The sequence below is a fragment of the Catharus ustulatus genome, chromosome 3 (assembly GCF_009819885.2).
Source record: "Catharus ustulatus isolate bCatUst1 chromosome 3, bCatUst1.pri.v2, whole genome shotgun sequence".
Classification (NCBI taxonomy): domain Eukaryota; kingdom Metazoa; phylum Chordata; class Aves; order Passeriformes; family Turdidae; genus Catharus; species Catharus ustulatus.
In genome coordinates, this window is record NC_046223.1 from 22,368,204 (window position 1) to 22,392,123 (window position 23,920).

Here is a 23,920-nt window from a genome sequence, read left to right on the forward strand (position 1 = left end):
GTACAGTCGTCTTCAGAGCTCTTAACATATTGATCTTAAAAAGGCTTTTGATTTTAGGAAAATTTGAGCTAGTTTTCCCTGGAAATGGGAAAATATTCTTCTCATCTAAACACTCACAGACAAAACTAAAGTTGCTACTTTAAAACATGGAGAATTCTTAATGTAATTATTTTAAAGATATTTTTAAATTTATGTAAGGTATCCCTTCATGTCTTCTCTTTTGTTTAAATTAGTCTCTGAAGTTTTTTGCCTGCCTTAGATGAGAGGGGCAACAGGGTGGGTTTTATCCTGAAAAGTACTAGACTGCAGTGGCCTGAGCTGGTGGTGCCAATACCACCAGCAGAAAGGTGGTCTAAGAAATGCAGAATGTTACAGCATAAGCAGAGATGATCAGATGTGATCCACATGCCTGTGGTTTTTTCATAGGGAATCTTACTGCTGTGAAGAAACTTTAGGAAAAAAAAAAGATTAAACAAAATATTCCTGTATTCCTAAAAGCTGAGCATTTGATGGACTGAGAAATAGTGTTCATTGTCTAACATGTCTGTAAAGGGAAATTACTTTATAGATACTTCAGAAAACAAAACAAGACAAAAAAGTATGAATCTATCTTTGCTCTGAGCTTGGCATTGAGGATGTATGGCTGCGTTTTCTGCAGCACTAGGTACTTGACAATGTTAACAAATTGAGTTCATATAATTTTCCTAGCAGAATCTAATGGTTCTCATCATGAATCTTTAAAAGGAAGATATTCTTATTAAGACTGAGCTGTATGAAACTTATTTTTCTCTGCCAACCTGAAAGAAGCATTTCCAGTTTTTCAGGAAAGAGATCGTGTCACCTATGTTACAAGGGCAGACCCTCAACTGAGTTAAATGAGTACAGAGTTATCCTAAATTGCATGTCCAAGAATTTATAAAAAAACGTGACAGAGTACTTTGTACCAGGTTTGTGGGCAAAATATTAAGGAGAGCCTTGGAAAAGGTAGGAAAGAGCTGTCTTCACAATTTTTTTTCCAAGAGCATGAACTAAGCTTTAGCTTATTCAAATTGTTATTTGACCTGAGTGTGGAAAGGCTGATCCCACAAAACCAGGTTAGAATGAGAGCCTTGTTTTATTGCGAGGAAGAGACAGATGTTTGACATCTGTTTAATCAGGGCTTAACATATCTGAACTTTAAAGAATGGGAGAATCCCAAATTAGTACCTGCATTTTTTTAGTTGCTCTAAACCAGTAGTGATTACAATACACATCATGCACAGCCATGTGCAATGACTACATTTCAGAGAAAAATGGCAAAGGTTTTGGTCCTTTATACCCCATGAATACTGCTGCTTGTTTAAATGAGAGTTCCTGATAATAAAAGCAGAATCCATCATAATATCAGTATTGCACTGACTGCCAAGTGAAACAATTTGAGCAAGAGGATCCACAGAGTTGTATGTAGAAAATAATTGCAGTAAGACGTATCAGTGCATGAAGATGAACCACTGAGAAGAAAACCCTTATTATCTTATGTTTAAGATGTTGTTCTTATGGTTACTTTTTACAGTTTTCAGCTATAGCCATGTTTAAGAGCAGCAGTTTTTAACCCTAAGGATTTGCCTTCCTTTGTTTTAGGTTCCACTCAAAGATAAACAGGCAGCTTTTGCCCTAAAGTACAAAAAAAATAGAAAAATTCTGTAGTTCTCTGGTATGAGTTTATTACCCATCTTCCAGGTGGCAGTGAAATACTTAAAATACCAAATGTGCTCAGTCTGTTTTTTCACTGCAGGTTTTGGAAAGAGTTATTTGCTATCAAATGCAATATTTGTGCTAGATTTATAAATATTATAACCTTGAATGTCACAATTCCTCTTTTTTTTTGGTGTAACAGAGACTTCTTTAACACCATGGTGAGCAATAAGACTTAGTCTTCACTTCTTTGCAGTTAGAATTGGTTATCTTAAACATCTTACACATGACTCAGTGAGACATGGCCCAGTGTCTCACCCTTATTTTAGAGTCTTGCACTACTGTGCAACAGTGCTAGGCTGACTCCTTAGATTTGGTTTAACAACATGTCCAGCTGGTAAGTCATACAGGATGGCTTATGAAAAATGCCTGCTTCTCCAGGCTTTATTCTGGCCCTGGCATGCATTTATGTGAACATCTAGAGGTGCACCTGGCACTAGAGGGCAGGGTACACCAGCCTTACAGGAGGAGCTGCCTTCCTCTAAAAGTTCTAAGCCTGAAAGAAGGCATATTTGATACACCTGAAGTGGCAACACTGACATTGCTGGTGACCGGTGCTATGGTAATTAATTCCACAGACCCAGAATGCAGATTCAGCAGGCACCAAACCAAAGGGCAAATGGGCTGTCTGAGCCTGGCGCTCCAGTATTTCAAATTCAGACAGAGAGATCTGGTGCACTCATTGGACTTAATAATACACATCTGGGGAATTTAGACGGGAGGGGGGCAGGGGAAGGGTAAAAGCATTATGTTTATTTGTAGCAGCTCTGTTGTATCATTTTCTATTGCAGTGCATTAGTGCAGTGTTAAATAAAATCTGCTTATTTAAAATCCTTTTAAATAGTGTTTAAATATTTCCTGCTGATACAATCTGCTAAAGTAGTTATCCTTGCTGCAGATTTCAGTTAACCTTGTCGCAGATATTAAGCCTGAAGCTACACAGACTTTTAGGGACCTTGATTATAGAGCAAAACCTAATGGTGTCATTATAAAACCACAGCTGGACAAGCTTCTGGAGTCCTTGTCCTTTGATCAGATTTGGGTAACACAGCAAGCCAGGAGAGAACTCACGCTAACCCTGCTGGAATTGCTGAGCTCTCAGGTTACTTGAGTACCACTTTCTAAAAATTAAAATGCAACACAAATTATAAAATAAGAGTGATTGGTACCTTCCAGTCTTCTGTATGTACCAAAGTGAACTGGAGCAAAATAGCTCCTCCAGAGCTAATAGCTGTAGAACAGGGAGAGTATTTTTTCTGTCCTTTCCCTTCTGGCACATAAGAATTATTTTGGCTATGGGCTCTGTTTTCTAAACAAAGAAAAGAAAAGCATTGATTTAATGGCTTGTCTAAATTCTGTGATAAGAAATAAAGCCCCTAAAAAATGTAAAACTTACAGATTATTTTGTCCTGTGATATTACTTCAAACATTTTTCAGAATTAGACATATGTAACAGTTTTTTCTGTATTTTCTCCTTCAATATCTAGGTTGGTAAGCAGATATAAAGATACTGGGATTTCTTCAGAAGACAATGTCTACCGAGAAAGGCACATTTAAATCAAGAGTTCATTGAGTTCAATTTGTAAAATATTAATTGTTTTACTGCTTTCTCAGATCAGGTTGTTGTAGTGCTGTGTGAACCTCTCTTGGGTAAACTGGCCAAATCTTGTCTGCTTTACTCTTGCATTTTTCTGAAGGGCTGATCTATTTCTCTGTATTTTGTCTTTCATCAGTGAGAGCTTCACATCAAGTGTCATAGTTTGTCACAGATGAATTGTTGTCTCATGGTGACCACTGTTTGTTACTAAACATTACTAAACATGACAAGAACTCTGTAAGATTTGCAAGAATTGGGATATGCTTTCTTGGCTGTGTTTTGGTCATAGCCTGAAGTACTTTGTGTGGGATCTTATTTTCAGCAGTATGGCTGGTAATTGTGGTTTGCCTGAAGCTGGTAAGACAAAATGGTGGCTTCTGTTCAGGTTTTAATTTTTCTGACAAAACGGACACATAAGCTTCTTGTTTAAAGCAAGTTTTCATCCAGTCACAGTTTAATTAAGTGCTTTAGAAAACATCAGAAACTGTGCAAGGTTTATGTTGAAACTACAAATAATATATTTATAGATCAAGAAAAACATCTCTCCTTTTCTAAAAGATTTTTTTTTTCATTTTACCAGGATCATTCTGAGATGCTTGGTAAGTGATTTATGGTTAATTTCAAATAATGCTGGACTCAGGTAAATAAAGATATGACACCTCTTGCACAGATGGACTAAGTCCAAACCTGCTGCTTGTGCTTGAATCTCTAGGTATCCATTTATAAGGACACATCTCACTTAGCAATAACTTAATAGGATTGGATAGAGTGGGGCAGCCTTCTTGATGTTGCCGGATGCATAATAAAACTTCTCTCTGAGCTTTTCCTTATGCCCTGGAAAAGATACTTATAGTTCTCTTCTTATGAACATTTGGTGTCCTGAACTGCTAAACAGTTGATGAATATTTAATTTGAAATAGATATTTTATTTCATGCTGCTGCATTACAAAGTGTGTTGGTTTATCAGCTGTGATAATCTGACAGAGCAGTACATGTGTTATTCTTTGGCTAGTGCTAGACACAGACCCTTCTCTCTATACCTGGTATATTAACTGTAGTGGAATATTGATAAATTATGCTAATGTACAGGCAGGTAACACCACAGCAGAACTTCTGGGTGATTCCCAACTGGGTTTCCCCTTTCCCTTGCTTTTACTATACCCATGACCATGAGGGTGTTGAGGTATTTACCGTTACTGAAATATTTTCAACACTTTATTTATTGAAAAAAACCAGAAAGCTGTAAGGAGGCAAATTTATGGAAAGGGAAATCTTTGATTTTTGCATGTGTTTCAGACTTACAATTTCAATAAGTCTGAGAAACTTCCTTAGAACTTCCATTTCTAAAATACTTCACCAATTAATGTAATTGGTGACTTTTCTGTCTATTTTCCATCTCGCCCAAGTCTTGTCTTGGGTGTGAACAATACAAGACTGTGTGTTATCAGGCCATAAAATAGTTGGGTGTAAGCTTGATTTCAAAAATGTAGGGTGGTTTTTTACGATAGGAGTATTCATGTATTTTTAAAATCTGTTTCTCTATCCTTTTAAGTTATGTGGAAACATATGAAAGGAATGGATCTTGTCCCAAAAACCATGGGAGGCATTCTAGGATATTTCCTTTCCTGTTATCACTGCCAGAAATCTAACTTAGGCTTCTACACTGATTGCTTAAATTGTTTACATAAAGCTTAATAGCCTTTTTTAGTCAGAACTGAACTCCATCACACTTTTCACTCATCTTCCATGGAATATATATTTTTATAATTATTTATTTCTCATTGAAGCATTTTACATGGATTGTACTTGGATTCTGAAAGCTGCTGAGGATTTTCCTCTCTTTCTTTCTTTCTTTCATTTCCATGGTTTTTGTTGTATAAATAGAGTGACACATTAATGTGATGGGTTACCAGGAAATTAGTGAGTTGGAAAAATATTCAAATGAACATAAAGCAAAACACATAAGAAGAAAATCAGATTAGTGTGCTTTAAGTAAGACTTTGACTCATGGTCTTAAGATGGATAGAAAGGTGGGTGACAAACATTGTTATTTCTGTGTTGGCTGCTTTGGACATGCCAGGTTCCATGATTACCGAGGTACATTTAAATCATGTTTGTAGTCTGCATATCTTGATTTCTATTTTTTGTATGTCTGGGTATGTTTATGGCTCCAAATGTTGTTCAGAGGTGACCAGAGAATCTGGATTATTAGGAGATTCTGGATCCTCACATCTCACCTATCCAGGTTCATTGGCTAGATAGAGGGAGTTCACAGAAAGGATGCATAAGTGACATTTTCAGTCTATTCTAGGAAAAATGCTAAAAATTAAGGAAATTATCGATAATGGAAAGTTACCCATGTTGATGCAGTATGTCAATAGCTTCCTTTGAAACCTGAATTTTCTATTAACTTCAACTTTGGAGCTATTTATGATCACTTAATTTCAATAGTGCTAGTAATTCTTGTTCTGATCAAGGAACAAAAACTGAATCCAATTGGCAAGAATTTTTAAATATTCTCATGAACTGGCATGCTAGACTTTTCATCAGCTCCAGGATAAGTTAGATTAAACATTTCAGCTAATGTGTTTTGAATGTTTTGAGGTATGGCTCTTGGGATTTAATATCATTGTTGCAATGTCACATAACAATTTTTAAGCTGTTAAATTGTACTGGGAATTAAAATACATGTGCAATTTAAGTCTTTCTCCTATGTTTACAGGCAGAGAAAAAGAGCAGAGAAAGCTTGTTAACTAAAGTGGGATACACTGAATAGATAAAAAGATTTATAAATAAGAAATGTTACCATAAAAAAGAGGTTAAAGGTATGACTTAAATATGAAACGAAGTTGTGTGGCAGAGATCAAGGCAAAATAAACAAATGGTAAATAGAGCTAGAAAATAATTTAAATTATTTGCATGCAGGACAAAGAAAAATCCAGGTAGATAAATAGAACAAGTTCAAAATAGCTGAGAGAAATTACAAGTAAACTTCTTCACCAAAGAACCTGTCCTTAGTGATGCTTCTTTGGGAGATACATGAATCAAAATTGTAATGGTGCAGCCAGAGAAACAAAAAAAAAATAAAGCAGCTAAACTGAAATGGATCCTTGTTTCTACACCTTATCACCAGATAACAGCTTTTGGAGGTAGAACTGCTGCGGGGTAAAGCAACAGTTTTGGCAAAATCTGTGGCCTTCATGTGTTTTCATAAAAATTGTGGTCATTACAGGTACTTTCAGGCTTCAGCAGAGAAGCTGAGGATGTGAATTGCCATAGAGATTAGTCTGTTCCTCCAGGAGGTCCAACTAGAGGAGCAGTATGTCATGTTAACTGTGAATCACAGAATGGCTTGAGTGGGAAGGGACTTTAACATCATCTTGTTCCAACCCCCTGCCATGAACAGGGACACCTTCCACTACATCAGGATGCTGAGAGCCCCATCCAACCTGCCCTTGAACTCTCCCAGGGAAGGAGCAGCCACAGCTTCCATGGGCAACCTGTTCCAGTGCCTCACCATCCTCAGAGTAAACTTCCTCCTGGAAAGCTAATCTAAACAGACTCTCCTCCAGCTTGAATCCATCCCCCCTTGTCACTACCTGCTCTCTGCCTTTCTTGCAGGCTCCCTTCAGGACATGGCTGCAATTAGATCACTCCAAGGCCTTGTCTTTTCAGGCTGAACAATCTCAATTCTCTTAGCCTTTCCTCATAGATGAGGTTCTCCATCCCACTAATCAACTTGGTGGGCCTGCTTTGGTCCTGCTCTAACAGACAGTGCTAGGGAAGTTTCAGTTGCAAGTCCTTGTGTTCTCTGAGTTGTGTCCCTGGGTTTCACTGGGAAACTCATAAAGATGATACCAATAATGTAATATAATGTGGGCATATACCCAGCAGTGACTACTGACAGAGTGTCCGTTGCCCTCTTGCAAGAAAGAAGTAGTGATTATAAAACCTAAACAACCTATCTTGAAAAAAAATTGAAATAGTGAACAATGTACTGTGCTCTACTCAGACAAGACTGGAGCAGGGAGAGGGGTGGGGTGAAATACGGAAGCCTCTTAAGGGTTTGCCACTTGTAAATTATGCATCTCACTCTCACTAGTAGGCGTAAATGCATAATTCTAATCTGTTCTTATTACTTATTTATAGCACGCAGTAGAATGTAAATTCTGTGCCTCCTTTGTAGAGGCTTAACATGCTGGTTAAGGTATGCAGATATTTCAAGGAGCCTACATAGACAACTTTCTGGGCATAACACTCTGTTGCCAATTGAAAGGCATAAACTTCAAACAATAAATTTAGCTAGCTCTCTCCTCCCATTTACAGGAGGAACACAGACATGATGTAAGAAATAAGGTATAGGATCAACAGATAATAAGAGCATTCATCTTGAAATAAACTACTCTGCATTATTATTATTTATGGTAGTTACTATTGTTAATAAAGTACATGTGGGATAGAAGAAAAGCCTGCAACAACCACTGAATTTATGAGACTGAGGACAGATGCAAGCTCTTCCTTTTATATTGCTGGCACTGATCGATTTGTATTTTTCCCTGATGATGGTTTATGCCATTATAACTGTTTTGTGGCTCCTTACTATTGACTTATGGTTGCAAAGCACTTCACAAATGAGAACAAGCTTCTGGACATTACATCCTAATCTGCACATCCTATAGATATGCCATAATACAGAGCAGCTGACTGCACCACCTGTGATGGGTGCACCCACAAACATGATTTATTCTGGTAATCCCAGTTTAATGCATCACATCAGATTGTGGCAGTTATGTTATCTGATGGCATTACTGACACTACATGCCATAACTGGGTAGTGCAACATGTCAAGTTGAAAAAAACTTTCAGCTTTTCATTTTTTCCCTTTGTTTTGGTATGGGTATTTTGAAAGTAAATATGATATGAAACAAAGCAAATAATCAAAATAATTTTGCCTAACCACATGTTGACCATAATTATGACTCTGCAGTTCAGACTGGTTGTTCTACTAAGGAGAGAGAAGAGCAGATAGAAATACAGTATATTTTACTGTGCTGCTTATTTTGTGGTCAGCAGAAAACTAGCTCAGCTTTTGTAGTCTTGCAACAGATTTAACTTGCTATAAATTGTCTTGTTTAGGAGCAGTGCTCAGAGGCTGAGTCCTCCCACTATCCTTGTTCCAGCACTACAGTAATGTTTTGGCAAACTCCTTTGTCCTCTGACTATAATTCAGGAATACAGAGCTGTTCTGGTCCTAGGAACGTGATAGTATCTCTTCTACAGAAACTCTTAAATCACATGATGGCTTGCCTGGATGGTGAGAATTGTTCTCTAATCATCTCACATTCCTGAGTCTATACAAAATGGTGAAAATGTTACTCATCATGGGTGTAAAATGCAGATATTGCTAAATAAAACTCACAACCTATAAATCATTAATTTAATCAACCTGTAGTTGATGGTAGTTCAAAGAGCCTTTGTTGTGGTTTTATTGTTTCAGTTCCAATTTCTAGAGTTTAGTGTGCTGTCTCAAGCTTCTGCTTGTTTAATGAATTTGCTTTTGTTGATTAGGACAATTGTTTTGGGATTAAAAGGGTATTTTGTAATTTAGTGTGCATATTAAATTCTAGTAAGAAAATATACAAGTAAAATTGTCTAAGTTTTGTCAAAATATTTATTTTGGAAATTTATTTCTTTGATCCCATCCTCCTTTTTCTTTGTTTGGCAGAAAAACTTATATAAAATTAAATACAGTGTTAAAAAGTTCTACATTGTCTCAGATACAAAGAGAGAAATCTTGCAGTAATGTTGTACAGATTTGCAAATTACAGTGATACTTACATAAATAATTTTTCAAAAAATTGTATTGATACTTAATGTTTCTCCCTCAAGTTTGATTTACAAAGATAACCCTGAATCATCTTGTCAGCAGTAGTAGATGTGCCATGATTTTGGGTGGGGTGAGTGTCTCTGAAAATTCCACTTTCTGAATTTATTGCATGTACTTTTCCCCTCCCTTCCTCTCCCCTCCCCCTGTATTATTGAAAGGGAATTCATGGGAGCAGAGCATCCTAATTGCTTTTCTATGTAGCACTTACTATCTTATACCCCTCTCTGGTCTGGTGTGTCTTCTTTGTTTCCTTATCAGAATTTTTTTTTTTTTTTTTTTTTTTACTGTAGCCTCTCTTTCTAAGAAAGTGTTTGTAAGTCTCTGCTCTCTCACTGCTGTTTTCCAGACAGACTTTATTTCTGCACTATGTGATATATGCTGCTCCAGATGGGACTGATTGATTTATATAAAATAGATAGTAATAGTTGCTGTTGCTTACCATATATTCATATATAACCACATCTTACCTGCCACAGCAGCACGCTCGTATGTGTTCTTCCTTGGGCTGTAAAAGTGGCAGCCTGGCACTTCTCTTCTTATAATTACCTCAGCACCAAATGTTAGGTAGGGCTGAATTTTGTTTCTCCCACTGCAGCAAGATTGGAATTACTTGGGAATACAGGATGTACTTCTGCTGGTGAGCCAAAGGGTTCTTGGTCATACTAATGTGAATCCAGAGTAATTCCATTTTTATAGACGCAGGTTTCTGAGATTCAGATTTGCAATGTATTTGCCTACTGCAAATATATTTTCCAGTTGTGAATATAAAGCTGAAGTAATACAGAGGTAAAATGGTCAAACCATGCTTTTTTCCTTTTTCACTTTTTGGGCTAAACATTGACTGAGACATTATGGTTCTTATGATGTATACTAAAAACTCATCTCTATTTAAGCTGGAATAAGAAATATAGTGAATGGATTGGAAGCATTCATGAATGGAAATTTTCATTTAAATCTTAAAATCTTCATTCCATATGATGTGTAAAGAAATGTAAAAGGAGGACATAAAAATAATGTAGTGTTATTGACCACAATTCCTTCTCTTCATGTGCCTGGCAAAAATTAATGTGCTTCATCTTCTTTTTGCTTCCTTCCCCTCTGACCTTCAGACTCACTTTATTTGTCCAGCTTTTATAATTGAATTAAACTAGGGAGACAGTGAATGGCTTTAATTCTAGTCAGCAAAGAAGTAACTTGGAAATTCAGTAGGTTCATTTGATGCAGAATGTTTGCACTGACTGATTGGCTCGGAGTCATTTTGGCAGCAAGAGAAGCTTTTGAAAAACCTTCCAAAATGCCTTCATATTTTTCTGATGGTGACTAATGCTGATGGGTCAGAGGAAAACATGTCAGGGATGTTATGGGAAGGAGGGTTCCAAGGAGCACTGTGATTTTTCTGTGGTCAGTGACATGACATGTCTTTAGTCACCCAAGCAATTTAGGCAGAAGTGCTAAAGTCTGAAGAGAAGTTTAAATGTTCTTCTCTAATGTGTCCCTTCTGCTTTTTCTAAACCATGTGGTGTGGGGCACTCTACATGATTTGAGTTTTTTTTCAGCTGAGCACATTTGGGATTTCAAACTAGTGTGTCCTAACTGGAGAGTAAGAACCATGTGGGAAATTGTTGTTGCATGCTTTCAGGAAATGTTGAAATGTGGAGAACAATGTCTAATGGAGGAAGTCTGAAAATGTGATCTTGACACACCATGTGAAGTAAATGTTTGGGAATTTTTGGTGGTGTACAGAAATCAGAAGGGGACATGGTTGTATTGGTGGTGCAGATTTATGGTCCCAAGGAGTTTATCTTCTAATTAAATATTAAGTTGCTATGAGTTAATATAACAGAAAGAAGATGAGAGAGCAGAGTAAGGAGGTGAGTAATGAGCTGAAGTGTTTGTATAGTGTACCTACATAAACTATGTAGTGATTGGAATTCTTTGGAAGTTTTTCATTTTCAAGCTCTCTCAGCAGGTTTTTGTTGTTGTGCTGCTAACAATCCCTTGCTACTATGTTGCTGAATCATTTTCCTTTGAATATGGCAATGGGATAACTATTGTCTCGATTACTTTCTGAGAAACTATGTGGGGTTCCTTGCCCAAGCCATGTGAGTGCTCACCAAGACAAGACATTGCCATTTCCTTAGAGTAGCTGTCTGAAAACAGGGAGAGTGGAAGTAGCGGGGAAAAGGGGAAAAAGAAGGGTGTGTGACTGTCTTGCAGTAAATGTAAATATGAAATATGAGTGTTACAGATAAATTAAAATATTGCAGTTATTACCAGTGTGCTATTTTTGAATTGGGATGAATTCTGATAATTAAATGGGAAAGCTCATGTTTTGTTAAATATCTAATTTTGGCTGGGGTTTTGTTTGTTTTTGTTTTTTGATGGTACTAATTATGTTTTTGTACTTTTTTTAGTAACATCTATCAAATTCCATGCTAAAAGTGGCACTGTACTGTTGCATATTATCTTTCAATGACTACCCATTAAATTTGATCAAAGCAAGTGAGTGTTCTTATTGACCATGCAAACAGGGTCATTCTTTATTCTTTCTGTCTCATGCATTGATTGTGCTCTCAGGAGTTATGCAGGTGGTTATTAGAAACTGCAGGGATACCAACCACTATAGCTGGTTAGTGTGGGGAAGTTCCAAACACCCCACATATCTGATAAATGTAGTGGTACGCAAATATCCATTTCAATAATAGTCACTACAGTTCACAGTTCTCTTGCTGATGTCTGAGTTAGGAAATCATTTAGTTTGTTTGTGTTGCCTCTGAGATCAAAGAGATGAAAAGGCAGGTTGATCCTTCTTCTCCCTTTGCTCCACCTTTTTCTTCAGGGAAAGTAAGTAATGGGTTTCAAACAGATATGCGGGGTTTTATTTTAGTGTTCTTTCCTTTACTCTGCTTTTGGCACAAAAAATGCAGAATTATTTTTCTGTCTACCTTCTACTTTAATACAATGACTTGAGGGAATCCTGCCCTCAAAAAAGGATCTTTTTGTTTGTCCTTTCATGCTTTTTCTTCTTCTGAATCTAGAAATAAGAACAAGCCAAATCCTGAATTTAGGGTTTTTCCATCAGTGAACTTCTGAAATTCTAGGCTTACCTTTATATTGGTAAGAAATAAGTGTTTTCAGTGAATAGTTATTGGAATATTGAAATAACAAACATTTTATCTTTAAATTAACTCAGGGAATCTGAATTGTGGAACAGATTGAAATATAACCTGATGAAGAAAATTTAAAAAAAAAAAAAAATTCAGGTTTTGCTGTGGGTTTAAAATTAGTAAATGTGTCCTTACTGGGTTCATCTTGTAAATTGAGATCAATGAAATTCATCCAGCAACAGCATGAAATCAATTGTAAAATAACATATAATTCACACCCTGTATTGTAAATTATACTTTGTTTGACATTAGTCACTGAATTTTCCATGCACTGGGGTGCATTTTCTCATAACACATTTCCACATAATGCTTGTGGATCTGTTTCTAATGTGTTTGAGAGAGATCTGTTTTTCATGTCCACAATTGCCTACATTTGATCTTATGCAAATCATGCAATCAAGCAAATGGAAAGCAAGGCATTGTTGCTAGAGGACCTTGACAAACAGTGGCTTTGTAGTTTTAAGAACCTCCTCCCTCTTTCAAATTCATGTTTGCATCCATAGCTGTTTGAATCCAGTGATCTGTAATGACACACTTTGAACTTGAAATAGGAAAATATCTCCCAAATTAGGTTGTAATGAATAATTGTATTGATTATGATGGAATATAATTTTTATTGTTCAGTTTGTCAGTTTCTGCTCTAACCTCTTAGAAATACTGCTTACCTTACCCTGTATTTGCTGGCTCTTCCAAACGTTGAAGTTTGTGGAGAGATTTTAATGAGGCAAAGCTCCTGCTTGAATGACATTGCTAAGCCTTGAATTTCTTTGTTTTCTTCTCCAGCTCACAAAAACGTAAATTTTCTTTTCAGCCTTTATCCCACCTGAATCTTTGAGATTCCATTGAAAATTTCTATTTAGTAGTCAAAATACTTAGGTGTTAAATAAATCAAGATGAGGAATAATGATTTTCTTTTATTCTGTTGACATGTTGCTTTTTAAACATATTTTATATTTGAACTATTTTTTAAACTCTCCTATCCTTCCCTCCCCTTTCAGTATGTTTACCATCTGATCTCAAATGATCTCTGCACTCATATGTGCTGTGTTTCTATTCCTTGCTATATTTTTTGTAAAACTTTACATGTTTCCCTGTCTTTTCTTTTTACTTTTTCCATTCTTGGTACTGGAACGCACTAGATAACATAGTCAATTTTTTTTTTTTTCAGCAAGGGAAATAAAACATTTTCCCATCTTCCATTCTCTTAGTCCTTGAAAAAATTCTTCCCTCTTCAAATTACACAACGTATTTCCACAAATGTATGCCTACCAGTAGTCTCATCAGCTATAGTCTGCATCAAATCAGTGTTTCAGTACAAGCTACCTTTTAAAAAATAGTAGTTCCAGATGAGGAATTTTCCTTAAAGGGGAGAAAAATACTCGCACTGACAAGGAAAAGAATGATCCACCATAAACAAATGGAAAAGGAGAAATCAACCTTTTCTTTTCCCTTCCCTTGGGTTATATTCACTTTTTTTTGGTGAAGCCCTACCATATACTTTCCACTTTGAGAGAAGGATGCAGTCAGTATCTAGGATATTATAAATTATACAGGTTCCATGAATTGCTTTCATCTATTCATTTTAGGATTGCAGAAAGTAAAATCCTTCTGGTCACTTGTTTTCCCACCCACAACATGTAATATGTAATACTTGTGTCACAGACTTTCAGCTCCTTTTTCTGACTTCTCTTATGCAGCTGCAGGGAATATGGGACCCAGGGAGGTGCACAATAAGGAAGGCAACACAGCCAGTGCAGTACGTGGAGTTTCCCTGCGTGCTGAGCCAGCTTGAGCACCTGCTCTGGAGTGTGCTTTCCCCCTCTCACTGACTTAAGCACTGCTTAACCCTGGTAGAATCAGTCCCATTATGTTGATTAAACATGTCACTGTTACAGGCATTCACTTGATGATTTTTTTTTTTAACTGCGGCATTTTTTTTAACTCGCACTTTGCCATGTGCTCCATAGAACAATACCACTGAGTGATATGATATTTTCAATAAAAACACACAAGTTTATTCTCTCCTTACACAGAGTTGAGCAATTCAGAAGAAATTACATTCCTGCAGGGGCTGGAGATGTTACATAAAGGGAAAAAAAAGAGAGAAGTTGAGTCTCTACCATCTCTGCTTTGGTGATGTGTTTGTCATCCAACTGGACTTTTAAATTTGTGCTCAAGAATATTTTGTAAAAAATATAGTTTGATATTATTGGGCTCTTAAAACACTACTATTTGTTATGTCTTACAAAACCACAGAACTTATCTGACATACTGAAAATGTGAGTCTATTGAATAAACATTTTACCTGTATACATTATACTGTTACCCAAACTTCAACTGTAAATTCCTTTTTAAAAGATTTGCTAGTTAAAGTCTATGATTTTTATTTTAATGAAAAAAGAGAAAGGAAAATATTAGAAAATTATGTCAGCATTACTTTCATGCTACAATTTTTCTAAAAAACATCCCTGTATTAATCTAGGGAAGAATATATGATCTTTTAGAATATTTTTTCAGCAAAAATGCTACATTTTATTCACCATTTTCTGCAGTATTTGAAACTCAGGATAGCTTTAAAATTAATAACCGTTGAACAGTTGTTTTGCTATAGCATTAGATGGGTTGTCTTTACTGGAATATATTTTACAATTGTTTGGTGTTCCTGTAGCTGAAGACAAACAGGCAAAGAGAGAAGGGATCAGTATGGGTGGTGGCAACAATGAGCTTCCTTTGTGTTCATGCTTGTAGTGAAATCTGCACGGAGTGAATCGTTGTATGTATCAATGCTTGACATTAATGTTTCATACAGCACATTTAAAAAAAATATGTATAATCCAGCTGTGTTAATGAACCTGTACTTGTTTTTCCATTACTTTAATTTGATTTGATTTAATCATCTCAAAGGTGTTCATTTGCCGCTGTAGCAAATTGATGTAGTATGTAGCACCTAAAAATCTAATTACTTTTTTTTTTCAGTTGGTGGTGTACATTCTGGTACAAATGGAGAACAGTGGGGTTGTCTCAGCCAAAACACACCCCACTGATCTATGAGTAGAAAAATTTGCAGCTGTCTACTACTGGAGAACCAGTACCTGTTCATTTCTCTGGGGCAAACCTGAAACATTTAAGAGATACAGGTCTCCCTTCCTCTTGATTTTTCTAAACTGACTGGTGTCTGAAAGCTACAGAAGAGCAAGTTAAAACGAATACACCACATAAATTCCTATTCTTGTTCTGCCCTAGATTTGGCAGTTTTCACTCCATACCAGTTCCTGCTCACTGCGTGCACGCTTGCTGGCTGCACAAACAGTTCCCAGGTCACCTTGTTTACGGCGCAGCTGCCACCATCTCACGTAGATGCCCCGGTGCTGACGGTTTTGGATTCTAGAACAATATATGTACAGTAAGTAAGGATTTCTTTTCTCCTGACAACACAATAGTGCATCAGTTTATTCAAGAATTCCAGTGAGTTCAATCAGGGGAAGGGTTTGTGACATAAAATTAAATTTATTATGATTAAATGCATAGAAGTGATTAGTTTAGTGGTTCTGTGAACCTTCTGATTATCACTTGCCAACTTAATTTCCATTTTGTCTTTACGCAATCAGTATAACCTACATATGGGCATAGCCTCTGCAAACTTCAGTGCAGGAAATGTTCTGGTGATATGCCCCTTTTGTAGCCCCTGCTTTGTGTGTAATCATTTATCTACTGAGTACAAATACTACATTAGAGGTATGGCTTAGATTTATTTTTATGAATGCAGAACTGCATTTTCAAATTCTCAAAATAAGCCCCATGAAGTCCCCTAAACAAAGCCGTACATTTTTCAGCATTGTCTGAACCTTTATTTGGTCTGGTCTTAATCATATTTTGCTTTTATTTGCAGATGGAAGGAACCAGTAGAAGTAAATGGAATCCTAGATCGCTATATAATTTATATAGCCACCAATGAGCAGAATTTTACAAAGTGGAATGTAATCTATAACAGCACAGAACTTTTTCTGGATTTTACTGTTCCGCAGCTTTTCCCGGGTACTGAATACCTCATAAAACTAGCTGTAAGTTTTAAAGATGTGTAGTAGAGGTGTAAAATGGTGAAAATGATTCTGACATTGTTAGCATCTTAATGTTTAATGGTTCTTCTGTCCACTTTGTTTAACCTCTTCTTTTTGAAACTAAGGTGGATGAGCCATCCTGTACAAAAGTAGGTTTTTTTGTTTCAAAACAGACTCACAAAAATGTGTGTGTAATTTAAATACAGGTTTTCTTCAAGGACAAGTTGGATAACTTACAAAGAATTGAACAGAAATATAGGAAATACTTGAAAAATATTTCCTTGGACCCAACTTACAAGAAAACATTGAATGTATTTAAAAGTGTCAAACTTTCATATTTTGTACCGTGGCAATTTGTTCTTTCATCTTCAAATCTGTATGTAGAAGGAAATAGCAGAGAAAAAGGGTTCAGTGTAAAGCAGCAGTTTGTATATTCAGAAGATTTCAAAAGACATTAGTGTTTTCACTGTATTTCTTTATCATTGGTTTTATTTTGTGATGAAATAGAACAGCTTTAGCTCACTAACAAACCTGAAAATATGTGAATAAAAGGAGGGGATTGTTGCTTGTTTTAAGCACACTGTTCATTTTATAACAATACCTATATAAGGATATTTGCTTTGATAAATGCCATAGAAAAATATTCTGCTCTTGATTATGAATAAATTTACATTTATGTAGACTGGGTATGCATTCATTTTTTCTTAACATGCTCTTGAATGTTCTAAATATTATACCACAAAAAATAAACTACCTTTAGGTAATGATAAGGATCTGACTTGAACCTGAAAAAAACAAGGATATTCAGTCTAATTAAAGCTTAGATTCATGTTGAAATTAATTCATTTGTGCCTTGATATTTCAGCATAATAAATTGCTTAGCATATATAATAACACCATGTCCAAAACTAAGACACTACTTCAACAAGCATTTTATGCCTTGATTTTTTATTTATTCTTTACAAAGGAATTTGTACTGTCCTTCACTGTGCCACAGCTCTTCTCTGCTCCTGCCCAACTGCTGTGCATGGGGGCACAAGGAGAGAGCATCAGGGGAGAATTAACAGCTGCAATCTGGAGGGCACATGGGACTGCTTGTTTTGGTGGCTCTGCCTTGGGATACAGGAGGAAGTGTGGTGTGGATGTTGGTTTTGTTTCATCAGCATGCGCAGATTTCCTAGAAGTTGCCTAATAAATTTTTAGGAACCTTTTGCTCTTTATATTTTATTTCTCATTTCTTTGTAGTTTTTAAATCTCCCCTTAATATTTGCATTTAATTAGAAAGTAGGAAAAGATAATTTCTTCTAGTGACAAAGATAACCAGATCTACCTGAATAAAATGCAGCGGTCTGTGACAGGTGAGTTAGAAGAAAATGATAAGTCTGAAAGTGCGTGAAAAGCTCAATATCTTTGAGGTTTGGTGGCTCTTAAAACTTTTGGATGAGATACATAGAATTATCTTAACTGGTTTGAGAAGAATGCTCTATTACAGGTTTAGAAGTTATGAAGATTAAACATGGCCAAATGTTACTTGTATGCTTTATGAAAGGAAAAACCCCAAACATTAAAAAAATAACAAAAACCAAATCCACAAAAAATTCAAATCAAGCATAGACCTCTGGAGAAAAAAAAAGAAATATTTAGTGTTTCAGATAGAATTTAACTGAATTTCAATAAAACTTTTAGAATAAAAATACCCCAAACAACTGTTGACAGTGGAAAACTTAACTAAATTATTATTATTTTTTTTTGTTAGAATAAAATATTTCCTTTTTATTTTCCTTGTTTCACAGTTACTATTAATTTTGGTTTGTATCCCTTCAAAAATTTGTTTTGGTTTCTGTGTTAAGTTATCCAAAACTGCAGTTTGAACACAGGAATCAGGAACCTCACAAGGAAAACTTTCAGCCCCTCACAGGATGCTGGCATAAGCTTTTGTATGTAAAGTTATGAAGAGAGTTAAGGAAATGTTTATCTTTGCATGCTGTTACCAATTTTCAGAATTGATTACTGCCTTTTAATAAGCAGCAATTTTATTCATAAATAAGCACAACAGGTATTGTAAGCAAATCTGATGCTTCTTTCCAAATATCAGCCAAGAAGACATTAGGTCATGTCTCCATGGATTAGTGCAAAGGAATTTATTTATTGTTCTGCTCATACTCTAAGCTGGGTGAGTGTGAGCCAGACCAGTCTTAAAGCAAATGGAAAGCTGAAAGGCTGCCTTTAGTAGCCAGGGTGTCACTCTTATGACTAAAGGTCTTTGGGATTGAACTGTTTAAGCAGTATCTCCTCAGGACACTGCAGTGTGGGTAAGCTGGCTCAGGTCCTGGGTGGAGCATTGCTGTGTGATGTCATCTGGTGTGGTTTGCATCTGTCCTTTGGCTGTCCAGTTCCCTTGGTATTTTTGCAAATTTTACCTAAAATCTGTTTATTGGAGTGACGAAATGGGAACTCAGTCTGGGTGGAGGTTTTCATGGCTTTGAGCATCACTGAATATGCTTGCCAGATGTCCAGTCTGTTTGGAGATACTGATCTAAAATCCGACTACCTAAAATGCAGATGAACTCTCTTTTGCTGATTTTCATTAGAAGAACCAGAAACTTCATGTCCCAGCAAATTTCAGAGATATAAAAACTGAGCTGCATGAAATTCAAGACATAAAGGAATGAAAAGGGTGCTGTTACCAAGCCCTTAAATGAAATGTTCTCCACTGCTGAAGTAGGCCTGGTGGAAATTAGTTAGTTAGCAAGCCAGTAAGGAATAAATGAGAAAGAGGCCTTCCAGAAATGCTCGTTTTGGCTTCTTCATGAAGCCAGTGGAAGTGGAATAATTCAAAGATTACTCTGCTTCTCCTGGAAGGATAATTTTCTTAAATATTTTACTTACCAAAATGCTAATAGTTACCTGAACATCCATCTAAACTGACACTAGTTTTTGGGTTTTTTAATAAACATTATCATGTTTAGAGTAAATGCCATTTTTTTTTTTATGTTCCCAAAACTGAGGTTGCATTCTTTCTTCTTTACTTGGTAATTCAGACTGAACATGGAGTCATTCTTTAGTTATATTGTGAATGTAATTTCCAGTGATATCAAAACAATCTTTATGTCCAAAAGAGCCTCTCATTTACAAACAATACTTATTTATACCTCTGGGGTCAGTATACAGCTCAGGAGGGCATGGGGAATATGTTTGACTGCTCTCTGATTTGAAAAACAGTGGGAAATGGGAAACTGAAGCTAATCCTTTCAAATAAAATATAATAGATTGAGAGAATTAGATTAATAGATTTTATTCCTGGAGATCTGGAGAGCAAGGTCTTTATGTGCTGATGTACTGTACTTTAGTACATGGACAACTTAGAAAAACACAGATAAGTTTAATGTATGCTCAAATGTGAATATTTGTTGAATTCAGGTTTTGATTAATTTTATTATTAAACAAAACACTAAATATGAACAATAATCTAACACAAAAATCTTTAAATCCATACAGATATATATTTTTTTCGTATGTTTTTCAACTTATGTAGTCTTGTCATCAGTGTTAGTGCAAATAATTGGCAAAGCATCACATGGACCATAGCTGTGTGCACATAAAACTTTAAAAACCTGTTAAATGGAGTGATATCCACTTTTGCCTGCACGTTGTATTGCTTCATATTCCAAGCAAAATATAAAAAAATTGCGTGGTTAACATTTTGTTCTCTGGCAACTGAAATACAAATTATTTTACTTTATTTTCCATAAACAAGTCATAGTAACAACTAATATATAGTGTTTCATAATATAGTGTTTTTTCACTATTGTAATTGTACATGCTCTGGGTGCTGTTGTAAAGTAGAGAAGAAAGTTTTAACTATATTATGCCTAAAAACTAAGTATCATGAGTTATTATACAGCCTCCTGCTATTTAAGAAAAGAGGTAAACATATTTATGCTAAGAAAAGTGTCTTACTTGAAAATCACAGGCTTACTAAGTTTAGATGTGGAAGAATAATGAAACTTAGGCAAAAAAGTAATTGCAAAAATGATTGGTACTACATTGAAAGGTGTTTATTTGTTCTGATTAATATTTTAAGGCTTGCACTGGAGGTGGGTGTTCAATAAGTGAAGCCAGTGTGGCTATAACAGATGAGAGTACACCAGAAGGGGTTCCTGCTCCAAAAGCCCAGTCATATGCGTCTGACTCCTTTAACATCTCCTGGACTAAGCCTGAGTATCCGAATGGTAAGTGAACTCTTTTAGCCTCAAGTTAAAAAGATGATTAGTAAAGGTAAATTAATATTCTAAATGGCAGCTTATATGTGGTGCTTAATTTTTAATGATCATTTTAGCACATAAAATACCTGAGATAGTATCATTGTCTGCAGCTGGGAGATTGTGGTTTTCAGCTCATCGTGTGGTTTCAGTGGCTCAAAAGTGCTCCCTTTTGATAGTTCTTGTGTACTGCATCTCATTGTTCAATGTTTTCCAGGACAACTGAGCTGAGGAATAGGCATTCTTGGAGAATATCGGTCTAGGATGTTAATTTCACCCTCCTATAAAACATTTCTTTTACATTAAAATTTCTTTTACATTAATTGATATTAGATTTGTTTTCTGCATGCTCATCATATTGTTGTACGTTTCAATGGTTGTGAAAGTTAAATGATATACTTTTTTTGTTTAGAAATGTTTTCCATTACAAAACATGCATATGTAAAACTTTTAGACCAATTTTACTTTACTAGTGGGGTTGCACAGTATCATTTACCTTGGAATTCCCTCTGATTTTATCATAATGTGTGTAACAGTTTAAATCACTGCTACATGCATAGTAATAAAATCAGAGCAATGCTATGTAGGAATCACTAAATTTGAAGTATCAGAAATGTTTTTCTTCATTGACTCATGATATTATTTCAGTGTTCATGATTATTTCTCCCAGTGGTTTCACATTAATTTCATTTGGTCCTGCAAGTTTTTTTCCCACTTTCGGTTGTCATAAAGTACATCCTACTCATTCAACTTCACTAAAGACATTTTAAATAATTCCCCCAAAAGGGGTGATTGTATTCTGTAAGGTCTTACATTAAATTTAGAAAGAAATAAGAATATGTCATCTGTTAAATAATGAATTTGATAATTTATGGTTTTTTGTATGGAAGTCATTGTGGAAGATTTTGCTTCCTAACCCCTTAGAATCTGAGTTTAAAAGTTTCTAAAATCTCATCAGCATGTGTGGCAAAGGCAAGGAGGCAGGAGAAAGGGGAAAGGTAAGGGATGGGAGGAAATGGAAAAGAAGGAAATACATATGGCTTAGTGCTAAAGTCTGAATAATTTTCACTGAAATAGGCATTCTTTTATAGTTAGTCTCAGGACCTGATTCTGTTATCCTTGCATTGTGGAAAAAAATCCAAACAGTTTTAGATCGCGGCTTAACTAATCAAATAAATATAAATATAAATATAAATATATGTCCATATTCATATTTATACATGCATATCAACAGCACACAATAAGGACCTAGAGTTTAAGAAATAAATTTCCACAAGCTACTATTAAAATAACTGAAAGCTGGGAATCATGACTGAACTTGGGTGTTGCATCTTTTTTTACATAATTTACTATGTACAGTTTTGCTCTCCTTTTAACCACAATAAACAGCTTGCTAGGAAAGCGCTGAGGGTGTTGGTGCACCCTCAGCAAGTTTGCAAAGTTACCAAAGTGGAGGTGGGTGCTAACCTGCTGCAGGGCAGGGAGGCTCTGCAGAGGGACCAGGACAGGCTGGATCAGGGGGCCAAGACCAGTGATATGGGGTTCAGTAAGTCCAGACTGGGTCCTGCCCTTGGGTCACAACAACCCCAGGTAGTGCCACAGGCTGACACAGAGGGGCTGGGAAGCTGCTGAGTGGAAAAGCACCTGGAGGTGCTGGTCAACAGTGGCTGAACTGAATGAGCCAGTGTGTGCCCAGGTGGCCAAGAAGGTCAGTGACATCCTGGCCTGGATCAGCAATAATGAGGCCAGCAGGACTAGGGTGATGATTGTCCCCCCGTATTCTGCACTGGTGAGGCCACACCTCAAATCCTGTGTTCAGTTCCAGCCCTCTCACTGAAAAAAAGACATTCAGATATTGGACTGAGTCCAGAAAGGGCAATGGGCTGGAGTGGATGCTGGAGCACAAGTCTGATGGAGGAGCTGGGGGTGTTCGGCCTGGAGAAAAGGAAGCTCACGGGAGATCTTATCCCTCTCTACAACTGCCTGAAAGGGGATGTAGCCAGGTGTGGATCGGTCTCTTCTCCCAAGTAATAAGCAATAGGACAAGAGGAAATGGCCTCAAGTTTTGCCATAGAGGTTCAGATTGTGTATAAGGAAAAATTTCTTCATGGAAAGCGTTCCATGAAGAGCCAAAGCTTTGAAATAGGCTCCCCAGGGAAGCAGTTGAGTCACCATCCTTGAAGATATTTAGAAAATGCTAAGATGTGGCACTTTGGGACATGGTTTAGTGGTAGATTTAGCGGTGCTGGGTTAGCAGTTGGACTCGATCTTCAAGATCTTTTCCAACCTACATGATTCTATGCTTTATTTAATAACATCTTTTCTCATCCTCCAATTTTCTATTTCCATCCTTTCCCCATTTTCTCCAAAAGAATTTTAAAAATACCCAACAGCAAATAAGCTCTGTAACTTTTGACTGAGCAAGTGCTTAATCAGGAAGGTTGGCATTGTTCAGTGACTTTCTTTTGCTCGACACATCTTTTGAGCTGCCTTGTGGCCACATAATTTATAATTGCTCTCTGTGTCAAGGTTTTAAAACTGTGCAAGAGGCTGAAAAATATCACCGTTGAGAAGAGTAGAATCTGAGAAAGACCAGCACAACGTACTTAGATACTTTCCCTAGAATTTTCTTACTTCAGCATTCTGCTGGTGCATTCTTGATTTTTCTTTGTTTTTTCTTTTCAAAAGCATAGAAACTGTTTCATGCTTTAAACTGAATTGGTTCAAACTTACTGTGTTTCAGGCAGCTAGGTGTAGTTACTGCTTTTCAAAAATACTGAGCTTGGCTTTATTTCAGGTGGAAACTTCAGAATTACAAAGATTTGCATATCATAGATTGTCATCTCCCTATTAGATCTCTGGGAGCATTCCTTTCTCTCCTGCCTCCTTTAGTTTGCTACTGCTTGACAGATGCTACTGTTTATTTCCATGGTCTGAGGAGGCTTGTCAGCTTCTAATGGATGTGTGGGCTGGCTGGGGTTGGGACAGCACAGACTTTGCTATGCTCTCATGGTATATATGGGGTCCAACGGCTTGCTGTGAATTAGAAAAAAGTTAAGAAGAGTTAAAATACTGCCCTGGAGGTCAGAGGTGACAAACAAGAGTAAAGGCTACATGGCTTCTTCATAAAGAAGAAACAAGCTTTGGGGTACAGGAACACCTAGGCTTGTGTTATCCAGATGTGGATATCAAACTTCAGGACTACAGATTTTTGT

The 23,920-nt window shown here is 36.4% G+C and overlaps 1 protein-coding gene across 1 annotated transcript in view; it reads left to right on the top strand.

Annotated features, from left to right (window-relative positions):
• Positions 1 to 23,920, top strand: part of USH2A (usherin) — a 374,098-nt gene that overhangs the window by 168,248 nt on the left and 181,930 nt on the right. Inside the window, exons 33-35 of the mRNA XM_033055679.2 lie at positions 15,629 to 15,788; positions 16,275 to 16,446; positions 20,528 to 20,675. Of these exons, the coding sequence (XP_032911570.1) occupies positions 15,629 to 15,788; positions 16,275 to 16,446; positions 20,528 to 20,675 (480 nt within the window). The remainder of the gene's footprint in view (positions 1 to 15,628; positions 15,789 to 16,274; positions 16,447 to 20,527; positions 20,676 to 23,920) is intronic.